General features: G+C 46.3%; 1 protein-coding gene across 1 annotated transcript; it reads left to right on the top strand.

Moving 5' to 3' along the window:
- Positions 1–11,879: 11,879 nt before the first annotated feature.
- NCMAP (non-compact myelin associated protein) lies at positions 11,880–20,129 on the top strand. Its single transcript, XM_029231235.1, has 3 exons — positions 11,880–11,994; positions 15,234–15,318; positions 19,665–20,129. The coding sequence occupies exons 1-3, from the start codon at positions 11,880–11,882 to the stop codon at positions 19,804–19,806; spliced, it is 342 nt and encodes a 113-aa protein (XP_029087068.1). The 3' UTR covers positions 19,807–20,129.
- The last annotated feature ends 208 nt before the right edge of the window (positions 20,130–20,337 follow it).

Raw genomic sequence — 20,337 nt, 5'->3', positions numbered from 1 at the left:
TGTCAGTCTGTTCTCTTTAGCTGGTCAGTCTCCCAAGAGCCTCTAATTTCCTGCCTGCAGGTTAAGCCCAGTGGCCCAGGGGGTTAAAGGGGCTAGATGAGCCCCACAATGCAGGACTTTACCTCAACACCATTTTTCAGCCAGAGATTAACCACCACCTTCCTTTTCCTTAAGTCTCAAAGTCAAATGTGCCTATGAATCACCTGGGAATCTGGCTAAATAAAAGGCACGTTCCCATTCAGCAGGTCTGAATGGAGCCTGAGATTCTGCCTTCCGAGCAGGGTCGGAGGGTTGCCAGCGCTGCTGATCCAAGGACCGCACTTTGGATGGTCAGCGTCTAGAGCCCTGCCATCCAGTGGAACTTTACGCAGTGGTGGACACGTGCTAGACCCACACTGATCAATACAGGAGCCACAAGCCCCAGTGGATGTTAGCGCTTGAAATGTGGCTAGTGCGACTGAGGCACTGAGCTTTTAATTTTATTTAATTTTCCTTAATTTCATTTAAATTTAGATGGCCAGAGGTTTGAGCCTCGGCCTTTGCCAGGCTGCCAAGTCACACTCAGCCATCAGCTTTTCCAGCGTTCAAACCTTGACTGGCCTCTCTCCAATGTGGTTGTCGTCTCTCCTTTCTCTTTGGCCTTATGGATCCATACGTCTGAATTCCTTTACTGTCATTCATGGGGGATTTCAGAAGGAAGCAGAGATGAAGACTTGTGTTCCATCTGCTCTTTTGGACCAGAATTCCCTCCTGCATTTTTAATTTTTATTTTATTTTTTAAATAAATTTATTTATTTATTTTGGGGTGTGTTGGGTCTTTGTTTCTGGGCGAGGGCTTTCTCCACTTGCGGCGAGTGGGGGCTACTCTTCATTGCGGTGCGTGGGCCTCTCACTGTCGCGGCCTCTCTTGTTGAGGAGCACAGGCTCCAGACGCACAGGCTCAGTAGTTGTGGCTCATGGGCCTAGTTGCTCCGCGGCATGTGGGATCTTCCCAGACCAGGGCTCGAACCCATGTCCCCTGCATTGGCAGGCAGATTCTCAACCACTGCGCCACCAGGGAAGCCCCCTCCTGCATTTTTTAAAAGACAAAGATAGATCCCACACTTTGTTTCTCCCAGGATGAAGCAAACCAGAGTTTGTCCTTCTTACCTGTCATCTTCCTCTGGGCCCAGAGAAACCATCTCTGAGTCACTGCAGAGCCTGAGAGCTACTGGAGGAGGTAGAAGTCTCTGCCTGTCTGGGGGGAGAGCGCTGCTCACCCACTTGGTGTGGTTTCTCTATTCTGTAAAGGGAGGGGTGGGCTCATGGAGGGGCCAGGCAGCCAAAGGACATCCTTGCAAACCAGAGCTGGTCAGGGAGTGGACTTATAAAACTAAAGACATTCTAAGCCCTTGGCAGGGAGGAGATTTGTCTGTTCAGGCAGGACAGGGCAGGGGAGGCAGGAGTGGATTAAGTACAAACCTTGGGGTCTGACAGATTAGAGTCTGAATCCTATATATTAGCTCCCTCAGCAGGGAGGAGATTTGGACAGGAAAAATTGAGAATGGTCACCATTTAATTGTGCGAATAAATCCCACCGATGGGACCGAATCCTGGCAGGCAAGGGCTGGAGTAGGGTGGTCCTTCAGGACAGGATAAACTGCAGATGTATTCGTAGTTAGTTTGGAAGTAGGTGCTGAGACATGTGAAATCAGCTCGTGCAGCAGGGATGGAATCAGGCCTGCCCCGTTGCCTCCTGAGCCCACGCCCCACACCCCTACCTAGCTGGCCCAGTGTCTTCAGGATCCCTTCTCTGCTCCTCTTACAGCACCAGCACCTCTCACGTACTACCTCCTGATGTGTGCTCATGACCACCACTCCCTGAACGTGTCTGGTCAACCTCCGCATTCCCCACAGCACCTGGCCTGTGGGATGTGTCTGTTCAGGCAGGGCAGGGGAAGCAGGTGTGGTTTGAATACAAACCTTGGGGTCCAACAGATAAGAGTCTGAATCCTATATATGAGGCAGAGTAATGCCCCCTCAAAGATAGCCACATCCTAATCCCCCAAACCTGTGCCTATGTTACCTTGCGTGGCGAAAGGGACTTTGCAGATGTGGTTAAGTTAAGGATTTTGAGATGGGGGATTACCCTGAGTTACCTGGGTGGGTCCAGTGTAATCACAAGGGTCCTTATAGGAGAGAGGCTGGAGAATCAGAGAGAGAGAAAGAGATGTGAGGTTGGGAGCAGAGGTCAGAGAGAGAGATAAGAAGATGCTACAATGGGGACTTCCCTGGTGGTCCAGTGGTAAAGAATCCACCTTCCAATGCAGGGGACGCAGGTTCGATCCCTGGTGGGGGAGCTAAGATCCCACATGCCGTGGGGCAACTAAGCCCGCGCGCCACAACTACTGAGCTCACGCCCCTCAACGAGAGAGCCCACGTGCCGCAAACTACAGAGCCCACATGCCCTGGAGCCCACGCGCCACAGCTAGAGAGAAGCCCATGCGCCTCAACAAAGATCCTGTGTGCCACGACTAAGACCCGATGCAGCCAAAAAAATAATAATAAAAGTTAAAAAAAAAAAGAAGAAGAAGATGCTACACTGTTAGCTTGAAGAGGGAGGTAGGGGCCACAGGCCAGGGAATGCAGTTGGCCCACAGAAGGTAGAAAAGGCAAGGAGACAGAGTCTTCTCTAGGGCCTTGAATGGAGCATGGCCCTGCCAACGTTTTGAGTTTAGCCCAGTGAGTGTGATTTTAGGCTTTGGACCTCTAAACTGTAAGAAAATAAATTTGTGTTATTTTAAGCTGTAATTTGTTACAGCAGCCATAGGAAACGAATGCATCCTAGCTCTGCCATACATTAGCACTGGGACCTTGGATGAGTTACTTAACTTTTCTGAGCCTCACGCCTTTTTTATCTGGAAAATAGAGAAAAGGTATGTGAGAAAATATGTATGAAGTACTTAGCATGGTAACTGACACATAGTAAGCATTTGCTAAATGGAAGCTGCTGTGTTTGTGGGCATCATAATTGCCATCATCCTTTCTGGTATTGGTTGCCTACCCACACATGTTAAGTACAGGCTGGACGTTTTCCTGTTTGTCTAGACCTTTATGGAGAGAAAGGATAGGAAGCTGTTATGAGACAGGCCCATAACTCAACTCCAGTAGTTCTCAACCAGGGACAACTTTGCCTCCAAGAAGACATTTGGAAACATCTGGAGACATTTTTGGTTGTTGTAAGTGGGGGATGCTACTGGCATCTGGTGGGTAGAGGCCAAGGACACTGCTAAACATCCTGCAATGTACAAGATACCTCCACAACAAAGAACTATCTGGCCCAAATGTAAACAGTGCCAAGCTTGAGAAATGCTTCCATTCTCTGAGGTTTTGTGGTAACTCTTGGGCTCAAAATAACAACATGTAGTAAAAATAGTGAGCAGGGTCCTGCTGCAGCAGGGCTGCTGACCCTCGGAGTGCCCCCAGGAAAATTGCTTGCCCCCTGGAAGACTTGGCAGCCACCACAGTTTGGAGGTAGATCTGAATTTGAGAGTCAGCGTCTCCACTCATTTGCTATAAGACTTTGGGCAAGTCAGTTAACCTCTCTGAGCCTCCATTTCTTTTCTTTTCTTTTTTTTTTTTTGCGATACGCGGTCTTCTCACTGTTGTGGCCTCTCCCGTTGCGGAGCACAGGCTCCGGACGTGAAGGCTCAGTGGCCATGGCTTACAGGCCTAGCTTCTCCGCGGCATGTGGGATCTTCCCCGACCAGGGCACGAACCCGTGTCCCCTGCATCGGCAGGCGGACTCTCAACCACTGCGCCACCAGGGAAGCGCTGAGCCTCCATTTCTTATCAGCAAAGGAGATAAAAGACCTAAATGAGAAAACATATGAATGCGCAGCGCCTGAGTCTTCATTAGCGTCCCCTTAAATGTTAGTTTCCTTTCCTTCCTGATCAGAATGTCGGGGTGGAATTATTTTCCTCTGACATATTCACTTAGGGGCATCAACTCTTTAATCTTGTGCCTATTTCCCTTGGGGACAGTGGGACACCTGAAGATTTATGTAGGAACTCAGGTGTAGTTTGAGGACTGCGTGGCTGGGCCCTTGGCTTGAGCCCAAAGACTGAGGGGCAAATGGAAGGCACAGGTCACGTTCCAGCTCTCGGTCAGTCTCAACCAGGATACCCACTGTTCTCTTCCTCCCACTGACTCCTGGCACGGCCTGTGCCACCCTATTGGCACTAGGTATAAATCTGCCTTGTGACAAGTTTCATCTGGTATTTCTATTTATAACTCTTCGTCCGTGAAACTTCTCAGACTTTCAGGTCTTGGGCTGGAAGCTCCTTGAGACACCTTTCTTTACAATGTGGGCCACAAGAATAAGAATCAAAGGATGTTCAAGCCAGAAATTGACAGATGGGTAAATAAGACTTAGTAGACGTGGTGGGCCTGGAACCCCAACTTCCAGAGCCACGGGCCACTGCCTTTTCCATAGGACTTCAATCTGATGTTGACCAGCCACCTCTCTGATCAGGCTGGACCAGGCGTGAGGGGGGATGAGCCCCACTAAATACTGATGGAAGGAAAGATTCTTTTTAATTTTTTTTTTTTAAAATTTTTGACTGCGTTGGGTCTTGGTTGCTGCACGTGGGCTTTCTCTATTTGTGGTGAGCGGGGGCTACTCTTCGTTGCGGTGCACGGGCTTCTCATTGCAGTGGCTTCTCTTGTTGCAGAACACGAGCTCTAGGCGCGTGAGCTTCAGTAGTTGTGGCATGCGAGCTCAGTAGTTGTGGCTTGCGGGCTCTAGAGCACAGGCTCAGTAGTGGTGCACAGGCTCAGCTGCTCCGCGGCATGTGGGATTTTCCCCGGACCAGGGCTCGAACCTGCACCCCTGCATTGGCAGGTGGATTCCCAACCACTGCACCACCAGGGAAGTCTCAGCAAAGATTCTTAAAGGAAATAATTCTGTTTCTCATCCTCTTTGTCTGAGCTCTAGATACATGATCCCCATGGCCCATCTTTGAATCGTCTCAGAGCTGTGTACATGGTGGGCGCTGGTTGAATGAATGACAGGGAAGATGAACAGAACAAGTGGGAGGATGAATGCGTGCACAGTGGGTGGGTGGGTGCATGAGTGGATGGGAGGATGGAAAAGTAGATGGATGAATGGAACAAGAAATGGTCTTACTAATTTCTGGGAACCAACCACAAGGAACATGTATTCAGTACGTAATTGTGTCTGGCCCCAAGTTCAAGATGACATTATGCCAACTCAGACCCCACCTTTGGAAGCTGGGACACACAATGGGACAGAGCGAAGCACACGCAGGGTAGATGGAGTGGGGGGAGATGATATGGAACCCAACAGGAATGGAGGGTGTAGGAGGGGCCAGTTAAGATTCAGGCAGACTGGGGTTACTATGTACTCAACAGAGCATTTGGAGGTTCCTAGGGGTCCCGTGTGCAATGCTGCTGCCATGTCAAAACCCCTCTGTGGAGTTCTTCTCGGCTTGTTCTAGTCTCACCTGCCTTCCAGCCTGAACTGTACACACTGTCTCCCAATATCCCCCAAGTACGTAGCTACAAAGAAAGATGAGCTTTTGGAAGACACTGGTTCTTGAGGTAAGCTATGAATGGCTGGTCCATGCAATAGAACCACAAGTTGGAAAGGCCCTTAGAGATCATCTCCAAACTGGGCCATTTTACAGGTGGGAAAACCAAGGTCCAGGGAGGGGAGATGACTTTCCAAAGTTGTATGGCAAAGAGTAACAAAGGGGACCCAGGTGTCCTGATTCTCACCCCAAGTTATGAGTTCATTATTGCTCTTTTGCTGCACCCAGCAGCCCCCGTGCCCTACCAGTCCCATTAGGATTTTTGCCTCCCTGGGGGTGGTTTCACTATTTCCTCTGTCTCTACCCTCAGCAGAAATGAAGGAGAAGGTCAAACCTCTGGAAGTTCTGAGGTATCCCTCCTCAGATCCCCTCCTTGGGACATCGGCCTTCATGGACTGGCTCCTTGACCTCCCTGTTCATACTTGAGCTTGAGCAAATGCAGCACACACTTGGCCAGGTGGAGAACTGGGGTCTCCACGAAGAGGAGGGAGAACACAGACTGGGGACAGGAAGGAAAGGAGAAGAGAGGCTGGGATGGACATTCACCCATCACCCACCATCCAGCAGGCACTGTGCTGGACAGTTATAACATCTCATTTATTCTCATAACCCAGCAAGATAGGGAGTGTTATTCCTGCTTTATAAATGAGAACACTGAAGCCTAGAGAAGTGGCTTGGCTTGGAGAGCCGGTCAGCAGGGAGCCCAAGAATAAAACCCAGGGCTACCTGACCCCGAAGCCCTTGCTGGGTCCTGAGTTCCTAGACAACATGCTCTGTCACAGACCGTCAAGAGTTCTCAGGAGCCACCCAGCAGGAGCTGGAGTTTCTCTCCTGAGGGCCCAATCAACAAGGTCACGGCTAACAGGGATCAATGCAAAGTCCTGCCCTTAAGTTCAAAAAGACAGCTGCGCACGAGTGTAATGGAGTTCTGGTTACTGGACCGCAGCTCATCATAATACTGTCACCATGCGTAATGCGGCCGTTATTGCCTTCTAGTTCCATAGCACTTTGAGTGTAGGAAGCCCTTGTACTTACCGATCTTAGGGCTTTGACCGTAAACAAGCACAAGAATAAGTCAAAAAGAGGCTTGCGGGGGGGGGGGGGTCCCAGCAGGGTCTGGGTGGAGCAGGGTCTGTGGCTGCCTGTAAAGCTAATGGGCTATTTGTCTGCATTAATCCATTGCAATATCAATAGGTTTTGTGTGCAGCCACTGTGCTGAATATATCACATTTTATCTCATTTAATTCTCACACAACCCTATGAAGTTTGTAATTCCTGTTTTACAGATCAGAAAACTAAGAAGTGAAGAAAGCTGACGGAGGTCACACAGCTAGTAAATAGTAGAATTCAGGCTCAGGTCTGATAATTGTCAAGAAAAGTGTCATTCTGGAGAGTTCAGGCCCACTCTGGAGTCATGTATCCAGTTTGGGGTGTTATATTTAAGGAAGACATTGACATACAGAGAAACAAGGAACCCATCCATGAGGGAGACTATCACCCTAAAGATTGTTTGAAGGAGCTGAGAATATTTATCCCGGAGAAGAAAATCATCAGAGAACATACAGTTGCTGTTTTCAAGGGCAGAAAGCTCCTCTACTTAGAAACAGGTTGGGTTCACGGGACATTTGCCAACGATTTGTTGGTTAAGTCCGAAAGGACATACTGTAGCCAACTGCTATTGCCACCTACTGGTGGGAGGTAAAATTGATGTGCTGATTTCAGCTACCGTAACTGTACCATTCATAGAACTTAACTTTTCATACATAGACGGGCTTTTAAGCATGATCATTGTCATGTGTAAGAAGTAGCAGATTACCTTTGTGGGAAGAGAATTAGGACGAATGGGTTAAACTCACAAGGGGAGAGCTTTTGGTTCCAAAATGAAAGTTAATTTTCTGATAATGAACACATAATTATCAAGGGACTGCTTGGGAGTAGTGAGGTTCTTGTCTGTGGGAGAAACCAAGTCATGCTGAATCTCCCATCTCTCAGGTGAATGGGAGAAATCGATTCCAATGTTTTGGTGGGTCTCAGGCATTCATGGCTTACCTATTCTGAGCTATAGTTGGACGTTTGGGTAGGGGTCTGCCAGGGTTGATAGCATCTGGGCTGTCTTATCCAGGGAGGAACTTTTAGGCTAGGCCAGAGGGAAGGAGGGTACCGCAGGGGCAGAGCAGAAGGGGGAAATATTTTGGACAGGTGGGGCCTGGCAACATTTATCCTACAGTTATGGCCCTTACACGTAACCAAGGAACAGTCAGAGAGGGGTGGTTCAGTGAGGTTCATGATCCTCCATCGCTTCCCAAACTGACCTCCCACACGGGGCCATTTGTAAACAACCCAAGGAAAAAGTTTCTTATAGATTCTGCAAATGCGATTAAGGCTCGGCTGGAGACAGAGGTTCAGAGTATAGGCAAGGTCAGGGACCAGTCAGGTAGGACCAGTCTGGGTCAGGGTTAGATCAAGGGCTCTGGCTCTCTGTGCCACAGCCTGTGAGGTTTTTCTCATCAAAGCCCTACACTGATTTGGTCCCCAGATTCACTGGGAGGCAGTCCAGTGAGAGCTTATGGAGAAGGGGCTGTGAAATCAGACAGACCCTAGCTTGAATCCTAGCATGGCTACATATTAGCCTTGTGAGCTTAGATTGATTTCTTCTCTGATCTGAGTCTCAGTTTCCTCATCTGTAGAGTGGGCACAGTGACTGCACCCTCCTAACCAGAAAGGTATGAGGATTAAATGAGACCTCCCACATAAATCACTGAATGCAGTGCCTGGGGCACATAGTATATTATTATTATTATTATTAATTATTAAATTAACCTCTGTCAGTAAAAACTAGCTTCGCCCTCCCTGTATGCTCCCCCATTTTCTGTGGCCATGGATCCCGGTCATGGGCACATTTGATACTGAAATCCCCTGCTGGATCTCACTTGGTTAACAAGAATTGCAGAGGCCCCACACATGAAAACACCCACATCCTTGGCCATCAACGCTCCACCACCCTCCCTCCCACCTTCTCTGATGTGGCAGGAACAGAGACGTAATTAAAGCCCTCGGTCCTTAGATGGGGCACGATATGCTCTGGGATTACTCACTGTTCTCTCAGAAAGAAGAGTAGCCGGGCCCATCTGAAAAGGAGTCACACCTGGAACTTGGCACCCAGGAGGTCACCCTGAAGGACCTGCAGAGGAGCCTGTGTCCTGGTGGCCTTAGGCGGCTCCATTACTGGTCAGTATGTGTCTGTGAGTGCGTGTGTGCGGGTTCCTGTAGTGACTGTTCATTCCCCCCCTCCCCACCGAGGTGTACCAGGGGCAGGTGGTGTAGAGGGAAGGATATAGTCTTTGAAGTTTGCAGAACCAAGTTCATATGCCAAGCCTACAGCCTCCAGGCTGTGTGAGCATGGAAAGTCTCAGGGTCCTCATTTGAAACGAGGGGAGCGGAAAACCTACTTTACATGGCATTTGCTAATTAAATCAGAGGATGGATAAAAATATCTGGCACAAGGTCTTGGCATGTGGCAGACACTCGGATGGTGGCTTCCGTCATCTTTGTGCATGTTGGTTTAACGGGGGTTGTGTCCATGGTAGGGTTTAGTTTATCTAGTGATTATGCCATGTCTCTCTCCTTAAATGACCTTTGACCAATGGCCACCTATTTGCCTCTTCTTTCTGTTTTTGTTTTTATTTTTGTTTTTCTCTCTTTTTTGTGTTTAAAAGGAATTGTGAGAAAGCGTTACTGGTGAGTGTCCTCAGCTTGATATTGGTGGGGATAGAAGCAGAGCGTCTGGGCAAATGCATATTAAAACCCTTTACGTGCTGAGATGGGGAGTGTGTATATGTGTGTGTTGAGGGAGGGGTTCAGCCACCTCTCCTTAGGAGTAGGAGTGGGGGTCGGGGGCTGGGGAAGAATTTTATTCCATGTTCGCAAATTGTTCCATACCTATTTTTTTAAAAAATAAATTTATTTATTTATTTTTGGCCACATTGGGTCTTCATTGCTGCATGCGGGCTTTTCTCTAGTTGTGGCGAGCGGGGGCTACTCTTTGTTGCGGTGCGCAGGCTTCTCATTGCGGTGTCTTCTCTTGTTGCGGAGCGCGGGCTCTAGGCGCACGGGCTTCAGTAGTTGTGGCGTGTGGGCTCAGTAGTTGTGGTACACGGGCTTAGTTGCTCCACGGCATGTGGGATCTTCCCAGACCAGGGCTCGAACCCGTGTCCCCTGCATTGGCAGGTGGATTCTTAACCACTGAGCCACCAGGGAAGCCTGGTCCATACCTATTTTTATAGAAAGAATTTTTTTTCTGTTTTGAGCTCCTGTCTCTAATTAGTTCAGCAAGTATTCACTGATACCCACTAAAATCCTGAGGGCTATCTACCATTTACTGAGCACTTAAAAGCACTTTCCATACTTAACCTTGATCCCTCATTTCCCTTGGGAAAAGCTACCTCATTTTACAAACAGCAACCCCAGCTGGGAGAGGTTCAGCCACTCACTCAAGTCCTTCCACTGGCAAAGGTGAGGAGAGCCAGACAGGAGTGAAAAGAACCAGAAACAGTCTCTACCTCAAGGACCTGACAATGAACGTGGAAAGTTGACTGCCAGACACAGCAACTGAGACACAAGCTGTGGTGGTGCTTCTTTGCAGGGCACTGCTATGGGAGGATGGAGGGTAGCATCGCTAATTCTATCTGGCGGGAAGTCTTCCTGAAGGTGACTGGGCTGAGTCTGGAAGGTTCTGTTCCTTTTGGAGGGGGAGCGGGCAATGAGGCATGGCCAGCAACCCAGTTCTGTTTAAGGTAGTCAGGAGACAGGAAGCCCAGCCAGGCTGAAAGGTTGAAAGGTTGGCTGGCATGGGGACATCAGGGTCACAGACATGTCCTTCAGGAAGCCTGAGTTGTGAAAGTCCTGAGGATTGGGTTTTTGGGAGGAGGGGACAGACATAGCTGGGGGTGGAGCAGCAGTTTAGGCAGGATCTCAAGACTTAAAGGAGGGCAGAGAAAGTAAAGGCAGAGCCTATCCTGTGGATCAACAGGGCCTGGCCACACAGGGTCATTCTGAGGCTGAGGCCCTTGTTGGGAGGGTTGGCAGGGGAACAGGTCATAGCCACCAGAGCCCCCAGCCTGGCTGCAGATGACCTGACCCCACTTGGGGGGGTGCTGACCCCTGTTTCCATCATGAGCTGGCAGAGTTGGGGGGCCTGGGAGGCCAAAGCCTGGGGCCGCAGCCCAGAGACAGCAAAGACCAGGAACGACGGGGGAGGATGGAGTGGCCCGTTGTCCCAGCAGTTTGGCAGAGGTTGGTAGGAGGAACCAGGAGGCTGAAATGGAGGGTGGAAACAGCCAGTGAAGGGCTTTCACTGCCAGATATAGAAGTGTGGGTACCGGGGAGATGATTGTTTTTTGAGCCCGAGAATGCTATGGTCAAACCTACTGTCTCTCTCACTCTCACCAGAATGTGAGCTTCCGGAGGCAAGGAGTTTGCCTTTGGGCCAAGCTCCACGTCTTCGTAGCTGTGTGACTTTGGTCGATTCACTCAACCACTCTGAGCCTCAATTTCTCAGCAGCAAAATGTGATGATTGAGAGCATTAAGTGAGCTGACAGATGGCATTTGTGAAGACAGCCTTGTGCATGGGAGATGCTCTCTTCCCATTGAGGGTTTTGCACAACCACACCTGTGTTCTCTCTCCTCCACCCCCATCCCCAGACCACACTCATCCTTCAAGGCCCATTCAAATTGATCTCCTTCTTGAAATCATTCTTCACAACCCCATGGCTCATGTCACTGACAGCTTAATAATCAAGTAACCATAATTTTTTTCATTTGCTTTTATTCTTTCCTCCTTAGATTGTAAAGCTTTTGAAAGCAGGAACACAATTTCAAGCACGGTTGTGGGGTGGCCAAAGCCCCACTAGCGTGGGAAGTAGACGCCCAGGGTTCAGTTCTTCTAGGTAAACTTGGGGCTCCACATGGCACTGGGGGCTTCAGTTTCATCAGTCAAATGGCAACGATAACCTCCCTCACAGTTTCCAGAAGATCAATTTAGACATTCTGTGTGAAACATAGTTAGGAGGAGTTGAATAAATATTGTTGAATGAATTGAAACTGCTTTGAAAAATGAAGTTCTTTACAAATGTCAGACCTTATTTTTAATTCCCCGTAGTGTATAGTAAAAGGCCTCATCTTTAATTGCTGCTAAGAGAAACTGCATGCTTAAATATTTTCTCCTGTCACCCAGATGAAGACCAAAAGAGGCATCATACAGGGGTTATAAAGATTACTCTGGTTTTAAATGATATTTCATCTTCCTTCTCAGCAGGTCGAGATGACCACAGCCACCCCTTTGGGGAGTACCACCTTCTTCTCATTGAACATGACCACCAGAGGAGAAGACTTTCTGTACAAGAGTAAGGTCAACTTAGCTGGGCGGCCAGGGGAGCGAGGGCGGGACAGGTGTTGTGGTCAGCTCCTGGTGTCGAGGTCAAGAGCGTGGGCCCTGGAGACACACTGCCTGGGTCTCAGTCTCAGTGATATACCACTTGCCAACTACATGACCCTGAGCACATGACTTCACTGCTCTGGGCCTGATTTCCTCATCTATAAGATGGGAATATTAACAATGCTGCCACATAGGTAGGTGTGAAAGCTAGAAGGGATAATCCATGTAAAAAACATAGAATAGCCTCTGTGCGTATGAAACATACTAAGTACCTAATGAGTATTATTATTATTATTACTATTACTGTTATTTTCATTAGGGAGTTTTGGGGCTTAGAAGGCGATGGAAATTTGTATCTCTTGTAAGATGGCCCTACACGAGTCACCTTAAAATGCAGCTACTTTCGTACTAGTTTTGCAAAGCAAAAACATCCCATCAATTTACCAAGGAGTAAATGAATGTAGGTAGGAAGAGTTAGTCCTGGGGAGATATTTGCCAAGAACAAGGGGTCCCTAGAAGGAAAAATTTGAGGACCATTCTTCAGAAAACCAACTGACTGTATTAGGTGAAATTTGGGTCCATTTCAGTCATGTCAGGTGACTTGGTACATACCTCCATGAATGCAACAGGCCTCCCGACACACATGGAGCAGTGATGAACAGTGTTAAACAGCTACAGGCTGGGGTACTCGCAGGAAGCTGGGTTAATGGCAGGATGTGGCTCTTCTATGGAGACCCAGAGAGGGTCACTCTTGGGACAGGGTCCCACATGTTAGCCTGCTCTTGCTGGGTGGGGAGACCTACAGAGGCCTGCTGAGATATGTCTCAAAACAGTTCTGAAGTGAAATGCAGGGTAGATAGAATCACTGTCAGCAAGATGGGAATAATACGTTTTTGTTTAACTAAAAGTCATGGCTCTCAACTAGGCAATTTTGCCCCCTAAATAAGGTTGCCAGATTTAGCAAATAAAAGTACAGGATACCAATAAAATTTGAATTTAAGATAAACAATTCGGCTTCCCTGGTGGCGCAGTGGCTGGGAGTCCACCTGCCGATGCAGGGGACACGGGTTCGTGCCCCGGTCCCGGAACATCCCACATGCCGCGGAGCGGATGGGCCCGTGAGCCATGGCCGCTGAGCCTGCGCGTCCGGAGCCTGTGCTCCGCAACGGGAGAGGCCACAACAGTGAGAGGCTGCGTACCGCAAAAAAAAAAAAAAAGATAAACAATTAATAGATTTTTAGTATAAGGATATACCATGCAATATTTTGAAATTATTCATTGTTTATCAGATATTCTAATTTAATGGGTATCCTGTATTTTATCTGGCAACCCTACCACCAGGAGACACTTGGCAATGTCTGAAGACATTTTTGCTTGTCACAACTGGGAGTGTGGGAGGAGAAGTGCTACTGGTATCTAGTGAGTACAGGCCAGGGATCCTGGTAAATACCCTGCAAGGCACAGGACAGTCCCCACGATAGAGAATTATCCAGCCGAGGTTGAAAAACCCACTGGACTCCCCAGGAAGGAAAGAAAAACAAGTAACTCCATGATGGATTCCCCACCCCCTCCCTTTTTCCCTCTGTCCTTCTTCCTATGAATAAATGCACAGTCGTTGTTGTTTTTTAAGTAAACTTTTTATAAAAGCATTACATATGTTCGAAAAAGTGCCCAAATGATAAGTGCACAGCTGGACGAATTTTCACAAAGTGCACACAGCTGTGTAGCCAGCCCCCCAGATGAAGAATCAGGCCACCATCAGTGTTTCAGAAGTTCTGGTGCCCTTTGCAATCACTATCCCCCACCCACTCAAGGGAACCCACTGTTCTGACTTCTACCACCATAGATTAATTCTACCTTGGTTTTGAACTTTGTATTCGTGGAATCATACCACGAATGATTTGTTCAATGTTATGTCTGTATGCACCTATTTAATGGTTGCAACATAATGTATATGTATGTATATGTGGATGTGTATATAATATCGTATTCTATATTCCACACTTTTCTATCATCGAAAGTGTTCCATGTACCATAGTCTTCATAATTATTATTTTAATTACAGTATATTTCATGGATCAGTGTGCTATACCTTATTAAACCCTTCCCATATTTAGAATATCAATAATGTAATAAACATTTTCATTCATATAGCTTTTTCTGTATTTGGGATTATTCCCTATGATCAATTCCCCAGAATCAAATAGATCGGTTTAAAGTATGAAGCTTTTTTTATGATTCTTGATGTTTTCTATATCAATTCTGGCAAGGCTGTTGATCTTGAACCTAATATTAGAATTTGACTTTGGGACTGGGAGCTGATACTGAAATTAGAATCTGAGATATTAAGCTACAAGGACATTCATCATAGCCATGTTTTTAATAGTGTAAAATTGAATGCAACATAAATATCCTCAATAAAGAATTGCTAAACAAATTATGGCACAGGCAAACAGCGGAGTACTATACAGCCTTCAAGAGTCATGAAGAAAACTATGTACTTACATAGCAAAAGGATCAGGGTATTTTGTTGTACAACGGTCTATGGAATATGGTTCCATTTTTATCAAGTGCATATTTTTCCATATTTATGAATATTTTCTTAAGATGGATTTTCAGACATAGGATTAATAAATTATTCTAAAAGATGATAGATAAATATGCATATATGCAAAAACGTGATCGCATTGGTGAATGTATACGTATGTAGACTATCAGTGGCTCTTGGGGTAATGAGGTCTTCATCTTCCCCTCCTCTTTGGCTTGTATGTATATTTTCAAAATTATCTACACAGGGCACAGGGCTATTGTTGTTGCCCATGTGTGTCCTGTAGGAAAAAAAAAAATTATCTACAAAAACCACATATTACTTTTATATCATCTGAAAGAAGGAAGGATGTTTTTATTTCACAAAAGAAGTTCAAAGCTATCTTGGGGATGATAAGAGCAGGACTTAGCCTAAGGCAGGATTTTGGCAGGGCAGGTGCTGAGGATATGGCCCTCCAAGTCCCATTGGAGGTAGAGGTACACTGCCACTCTAGATGTGACTCTGTCCTGGGGTCAGCAATGAGTATGCCAGGATTTCACGTTCTCTCCTCTCCTTGACCCAGTGAGGGTGCCAGGTGTTGTGTCTTCCTCCCAGCCTCCGAATCCTTCCTTGCATTTCAGTTTGCACGTTAGTCATCTCCACTCCTCTCTTCCTCGTAGGTTCTGGAGCCATCGTTGCTGCCATTGTGGTGGTTGTCATCGTCATCTTCACCGTGGTTCTGATCTTGCTGAAGATGTACAACAGGTATGAGATGCCCTGGGCTTTGGAACTGTCTGGTCCCTTCAGTGATGCCAGAATGAATGGGAACTAACGTTTGTGGGTGCCTATTATGTGCACAGCAGTATCTATGAGTCCATCATCAAATGCTCTAACCCTTTGTGGGTCCTTTTTTGCTGTCTGTTCTACTGGAATAACTTCACAGTGACCATATATTTTTGTATTTGGAGAAATATTTTTAAAATATAATAATATAATGACAATGATAGTAACCTTGAGCTGTGTAGTAAACTCTTATATGTAATTTGCAGATAAGAGAGGAGTGTTTCAATCTTCTCCTGGAGAGCCCTTGCTAGGTTGTATTGTGTGGACCACATGAGTATTTGAGGTGACAAATACTGAAATGCACATACCTGCGACTTTACTTTCTGGGACTAAATAAGAGGAAATAAAATCATATAAATTGATTGTAAGAAGAGTAACTGCTGTGTTATCACCTTATGTGTTATCACCTGTAGTCACAGCTTTGCTAGAAGATTATTCTTTTCAGTGAATACATCAAAATTAAAAGACTAAATTCAATTACATCATAGAAGACCTGGAAGCCATTAAAAATATTGTAGAAATGTATAAATTGATGAGGAAAGTTGTTTACAACATATTGTCAAAATTTACAAAGCAGTATGTACGTCATTTTTAAAAAATTAATTTATTTTTTGGCTACGTCAGGTCTTAGTTGTGGCAGATGGGATCTTTCGTTGCGGCTAGTGGCTCTTCGTTGCGGTGTGCGGCTTCTCTCTAGTTGTGGCGCACAGGCTCAAGGGTGCATAGGCTCAGTAGTTGTGGTGCGTGGGCTTAAGTACCCTGCAGCATATGGGATCTTAGTTCCCCTACAAGGGATCGAACCTGCGTCCCCTGCATTGGAAGGTGGATTCTTAACCACTGGACCACCAGGGAAGTCCCTAAAGCAGTATGTACATTATGATCATACACATGGGTTACGCACATGCACCCAGGAAAAGTTCAAATGATATACCACAAGGTGTTAACAACCAGTATGTCTGCATGATGGGATTGCTAGTAGGTTAGTTGGTTGGTTGGTGTTTGCAAGGTCAAGGGGTGTGCTTCTTTATTTCTGCATTGTTTTTATAATAATATTAATGATTTTATAAGGGTAGCTAACATATATTGATCTCTTACTATGTGCTGGGCACGGTTCTAAGCTCTTTACATGTATTAACTCATTAGGTCTTCATAACAGCACCACAAAGTGGGTGCTTCTATATCCCCAATTTTATAGGTGTGAAACAGGCACAGGGAGATTAAGTAACATGCCTGAATTTACTCAGCCCTAATTGGCAGAGCTGGGATTCAAACCCAGTTCATCTCGTTTCAGAGAAAATACTCCCACCAGTACACGTATAATAACAATAATAACATTTCATATGTTATTTTTTAAAATCTTTGGGCTGTTACAGTTTGGGTCTATTTCAAACCAGGAAGTGGCATCAGACCTCAAGTTCTACCCGCCATTCCTCTCCATCATTGCTGGAGCTCTAAACCCCTTTTCTAGGTTGAAATTTGGATGGAGACTCTACTCACCCCATCCTGTTTACAATGATACGTGGGCTGGGAATTGAGAAACCTGGGTTCAGTCTTTGGTCTGTCAAAAGCAGGCAAGTTATTTAGCCTCTCTGTGCTTTGATTTTATCATCTTTAAAATGGAAGTGTCTCTAAATAGACATTTCTCCAAAGAAGACACACAGGTGGTCAATAGACACGTGAAAAGATGCTCAACATTGCTAAATATTAGAGAAATGCAAATCAAACCTACAATGAGGTATCACCTCACACTGGTCAGAATGGCCATAATTAAAAAGTCTACTGGACTTCCTTGGTGGTCCAGTGGTTAAGAATCCACCTGCCAATGCAAGGGACACGGGTTGGATCCCTGGTCCGGGAAGATCCAACAAGCCGTGGGGCAACTAAGCCCATGCACCACAACTACTGAGCCTGTGCTCTAGAGCCTGAGAGCTGCAACTACTGAAGCCTGTGCACTCTGCGCCCATGTGCTGCAACTACTGAGCCCGTGTGCTGCAACTACTGAAGCCTGCACGCTTAGATCCCATGCTCTGCAATAAGAGAAGCCACCGCAATGAGAAGCCTGCGCACCTCAATGAAGAGTAGCCCCCGCTCGCCGCAACTAGAGAAAGCCCACATGCAGCAACGAAGACCCAACGCAGCCAAAAAAAAAAAAATATTAGGGCTTCCCTGGTGGCGCAGTGGTTGAGAGTCCGCCTGCCGATGCAGGGGACGTGGGTTCGTGCCCCGGTCCGGGAAGATCCCACATGCTGCGGAGTGGCTGGGCCCGTGAGCCATGGCCGTTGAGCCTGTGCGTCTGGAGCCTGTGCTCCGCAACGGGAGAGGCCACAACAGTGAGAGGCCTGCGTACCGCAAAAAAAAAAAAAAAAAAAAAAAGTTAAAAAAATAAGTCTACAAATAATAAGTGCCAGAGAGAGTGTGGAGAACAGGGAACCCTCCTCCACTGTTGGTGGGAATGTAAGTTGGTACAGCCACTATGGAAAACAGTGTGGAGGTTCCTTATAAAACTTAAAATAGAGGTACCATGTGATCTAGCAATTCCATTCCTGGGCATATATGGAGAAAACTATAATTCAAAAAGATACTTGCACCCCAATGTTCATAGCAACACTATTTACAATAGCTGAGACATGGAAGCAACCTAAATGTCCATTGACAGATGAACGGATGAAGAAGATGTGGTATGTATACACAATGGAATACTACTCAGCCATAAGAAAGAATGAAATAATGCCATTTGCAGCAACATGGATGGACCTAGAGATCATCATACTAAGTGAAGTAAGTCAGACAGAGAAAGACAAATACCATATGACATCACTTATATATGGAATCTAAAATATGATACAAATGAACTTATTTACAAAACAGACTCACAGACATAGAAAACAAATTTATAGTTACCAAAGGGAAAAGGCAGGGGTTGGGGGAGAGGGATAAATTAGGAGTTTGGGATTAGCAGATACAAACAAAATAGATAAACAACAAGGTCCTACTGTATAGCACAGGGAACTATATTCAATATCTTATAATAACCTATAATGGAAAAGAATATGAAAAAATATATATATATGTAACTGAATCACTTTGCTGTACATGAGAAATTAACACAACATTGTAAATCAACTATACTTCAATAAAAGAAAAGGATAGGGAGACTTCTCTGGTGGGGCAGCGGTTAAGAATCCGCCTGCCGGTGCAGGGGACACGGGTTCAAGCCCTGGTCCAGGAAGATCCCACATGCTGCGGGGCAACTAAGCCCGTGCGCCACAACTACTGAAGCCCGTGCACCTAGAGCCCGTGCTCCGCAACAAGAGAAGCCACCGCAATGAGAAGCCCACGCACCACAATGAAAAGTAGCCCCCGCTCGCCGCAACTAGAGAAAGCCCGCGCGCCACAACGAAGACCCAACGCAGCCAAAAAGAAAAGAAAAGAATAGGTAGAAATTTTAATTCAACAACAACAAAAATGGAAGGTTCTTAAAGTGTGATAATTGTGTTATGGTTACATTGAGGAATGCCCTTGTTCTTAGGAGTATTTAGTGTTGAAGTGGCATGATGTCTGCAACTAACTCACAAATGGTTCATGAGTTTTTAAAAAACTGTGTGTGTGTCTGTGTCTGTGTCTGTGTGTAAATGGGGCAAGTAAAAGAAAGAAAGCAAATGTGGCAAATTGTTAATTTGTCAATTGTTTAGAGAAGGGTATTCAGGTATTAGTTGTACTATTTGTGTAACTTTTCTGAGGATTTGAAATTTTGAAAAAAGAAGCATGATAGGTCAACAAGATGAAATTTCATGTAGACATTAGAATGAATGATTGTTGTTAGTTATTGAATTTTATGGCATATGAGATGAAAGCCAGGATATATGTTTCAAGTCCATTCTCTTCTCAACTGTGTAAAAAGTTCTTCAATATTTCTAGCAATAAACTTAGCAAGCATAATGAGGCTTCACATTACAACTCTGAACAGAAAAAAAACGTAATACCTTCATTTTGCCTTCAAACTAGCCACCTATCTGCTACTTTACTCATTCATTAATAGGAAAAAAAATAAAATTAAGTATCCGACCTAGGTTAAACAAAGAAACTGAAGGGTCAGACTACCTGATGTCTAAGATCCCTTCCAGTTGTAAGCTTCTGTGATTGGCAATTAAGCAACATGATTTAACGATGATCTATATTAATTTCATCACTGGAGCTGTAGTCACAGAGCTCGTTCCCCAAGGCATATGAGGGGGAAGGCTCAGCCATGCGTGTGTATCTCATTACAGGAAAATGAGGACAAGACGGGAGCTGGAGCCCAAGGTCCCCAAGCCAGCCTCCCCTTCTGCCCTGGGCCCAAACAGCAACAGCAGCCAACACCCTGCAACTGTGACCTTCAGCCCTGTTGACATCCACGTGGAGACTCGGTGACCCCCCCATCCTGGGTGCTGTCTCGGCCACCCCCCATCCTGGGTGCTGTCTCGGCCACTGTCCAAAGAGCCTTCAGTCAAGACCAAGAAGCACATTTCTCCTCTGGCAGCTTCACTATGAGTTTGTTCCGGTCAGGTCAACAGGGGCATCTCTTATGCAATCCCTGATGCTTCAGGCAACCCCCAACCCCATCCTGCCGGGCCCCACCCCAGGTACGTCCATATCCCTGCTGCCACCCTTCCAAAAAGCTGTGCTATTTTGGGAATCCACTGCTGTGGGTTTAGCTGTCTCCCCCCAAACACAATAGCTAGACAGACAGACAGACAGGCAGATAGCCCAGGAGTCTTCTGGTCAGGAGTCAGGGGTCAGGGCATGCTCCTTAGAGGGTCTGCCCTGAGGTCATATCAGAGGAAGGGCCATATCCACAGCTTTGTAGAGCAAAATAGTCAATCCCATAATCAAGGCACAGGGGAACTAACTTGGACTAACTCACCAACAACCCAGCTTGTTAATTTATAGCTTGTTCCAGTG

The sequence above is a fragment of the Monodon monoceros genome, unplaced genomic scaffold, assembly GCF_005190385.1.
Source record: "Monodon monoceros isolate NGI ecotype Baffin Bay Population unplaced genomic scaffold, NGI_Narwhal_1 Super_Scaffold_18, whole genome shotgun sequence".
Lineage (NCBI taxonomy): Eukaryota > Metazoa > Chordata > Mammalia > Artiodactyla > Monodontidae > Monodon > Monodon monoceros.
The sequence above is the reverse complement of the archived record's forward strand: the minus strand, read 5'-3'. Positions and strand labels throughout refer to the sequence as shown.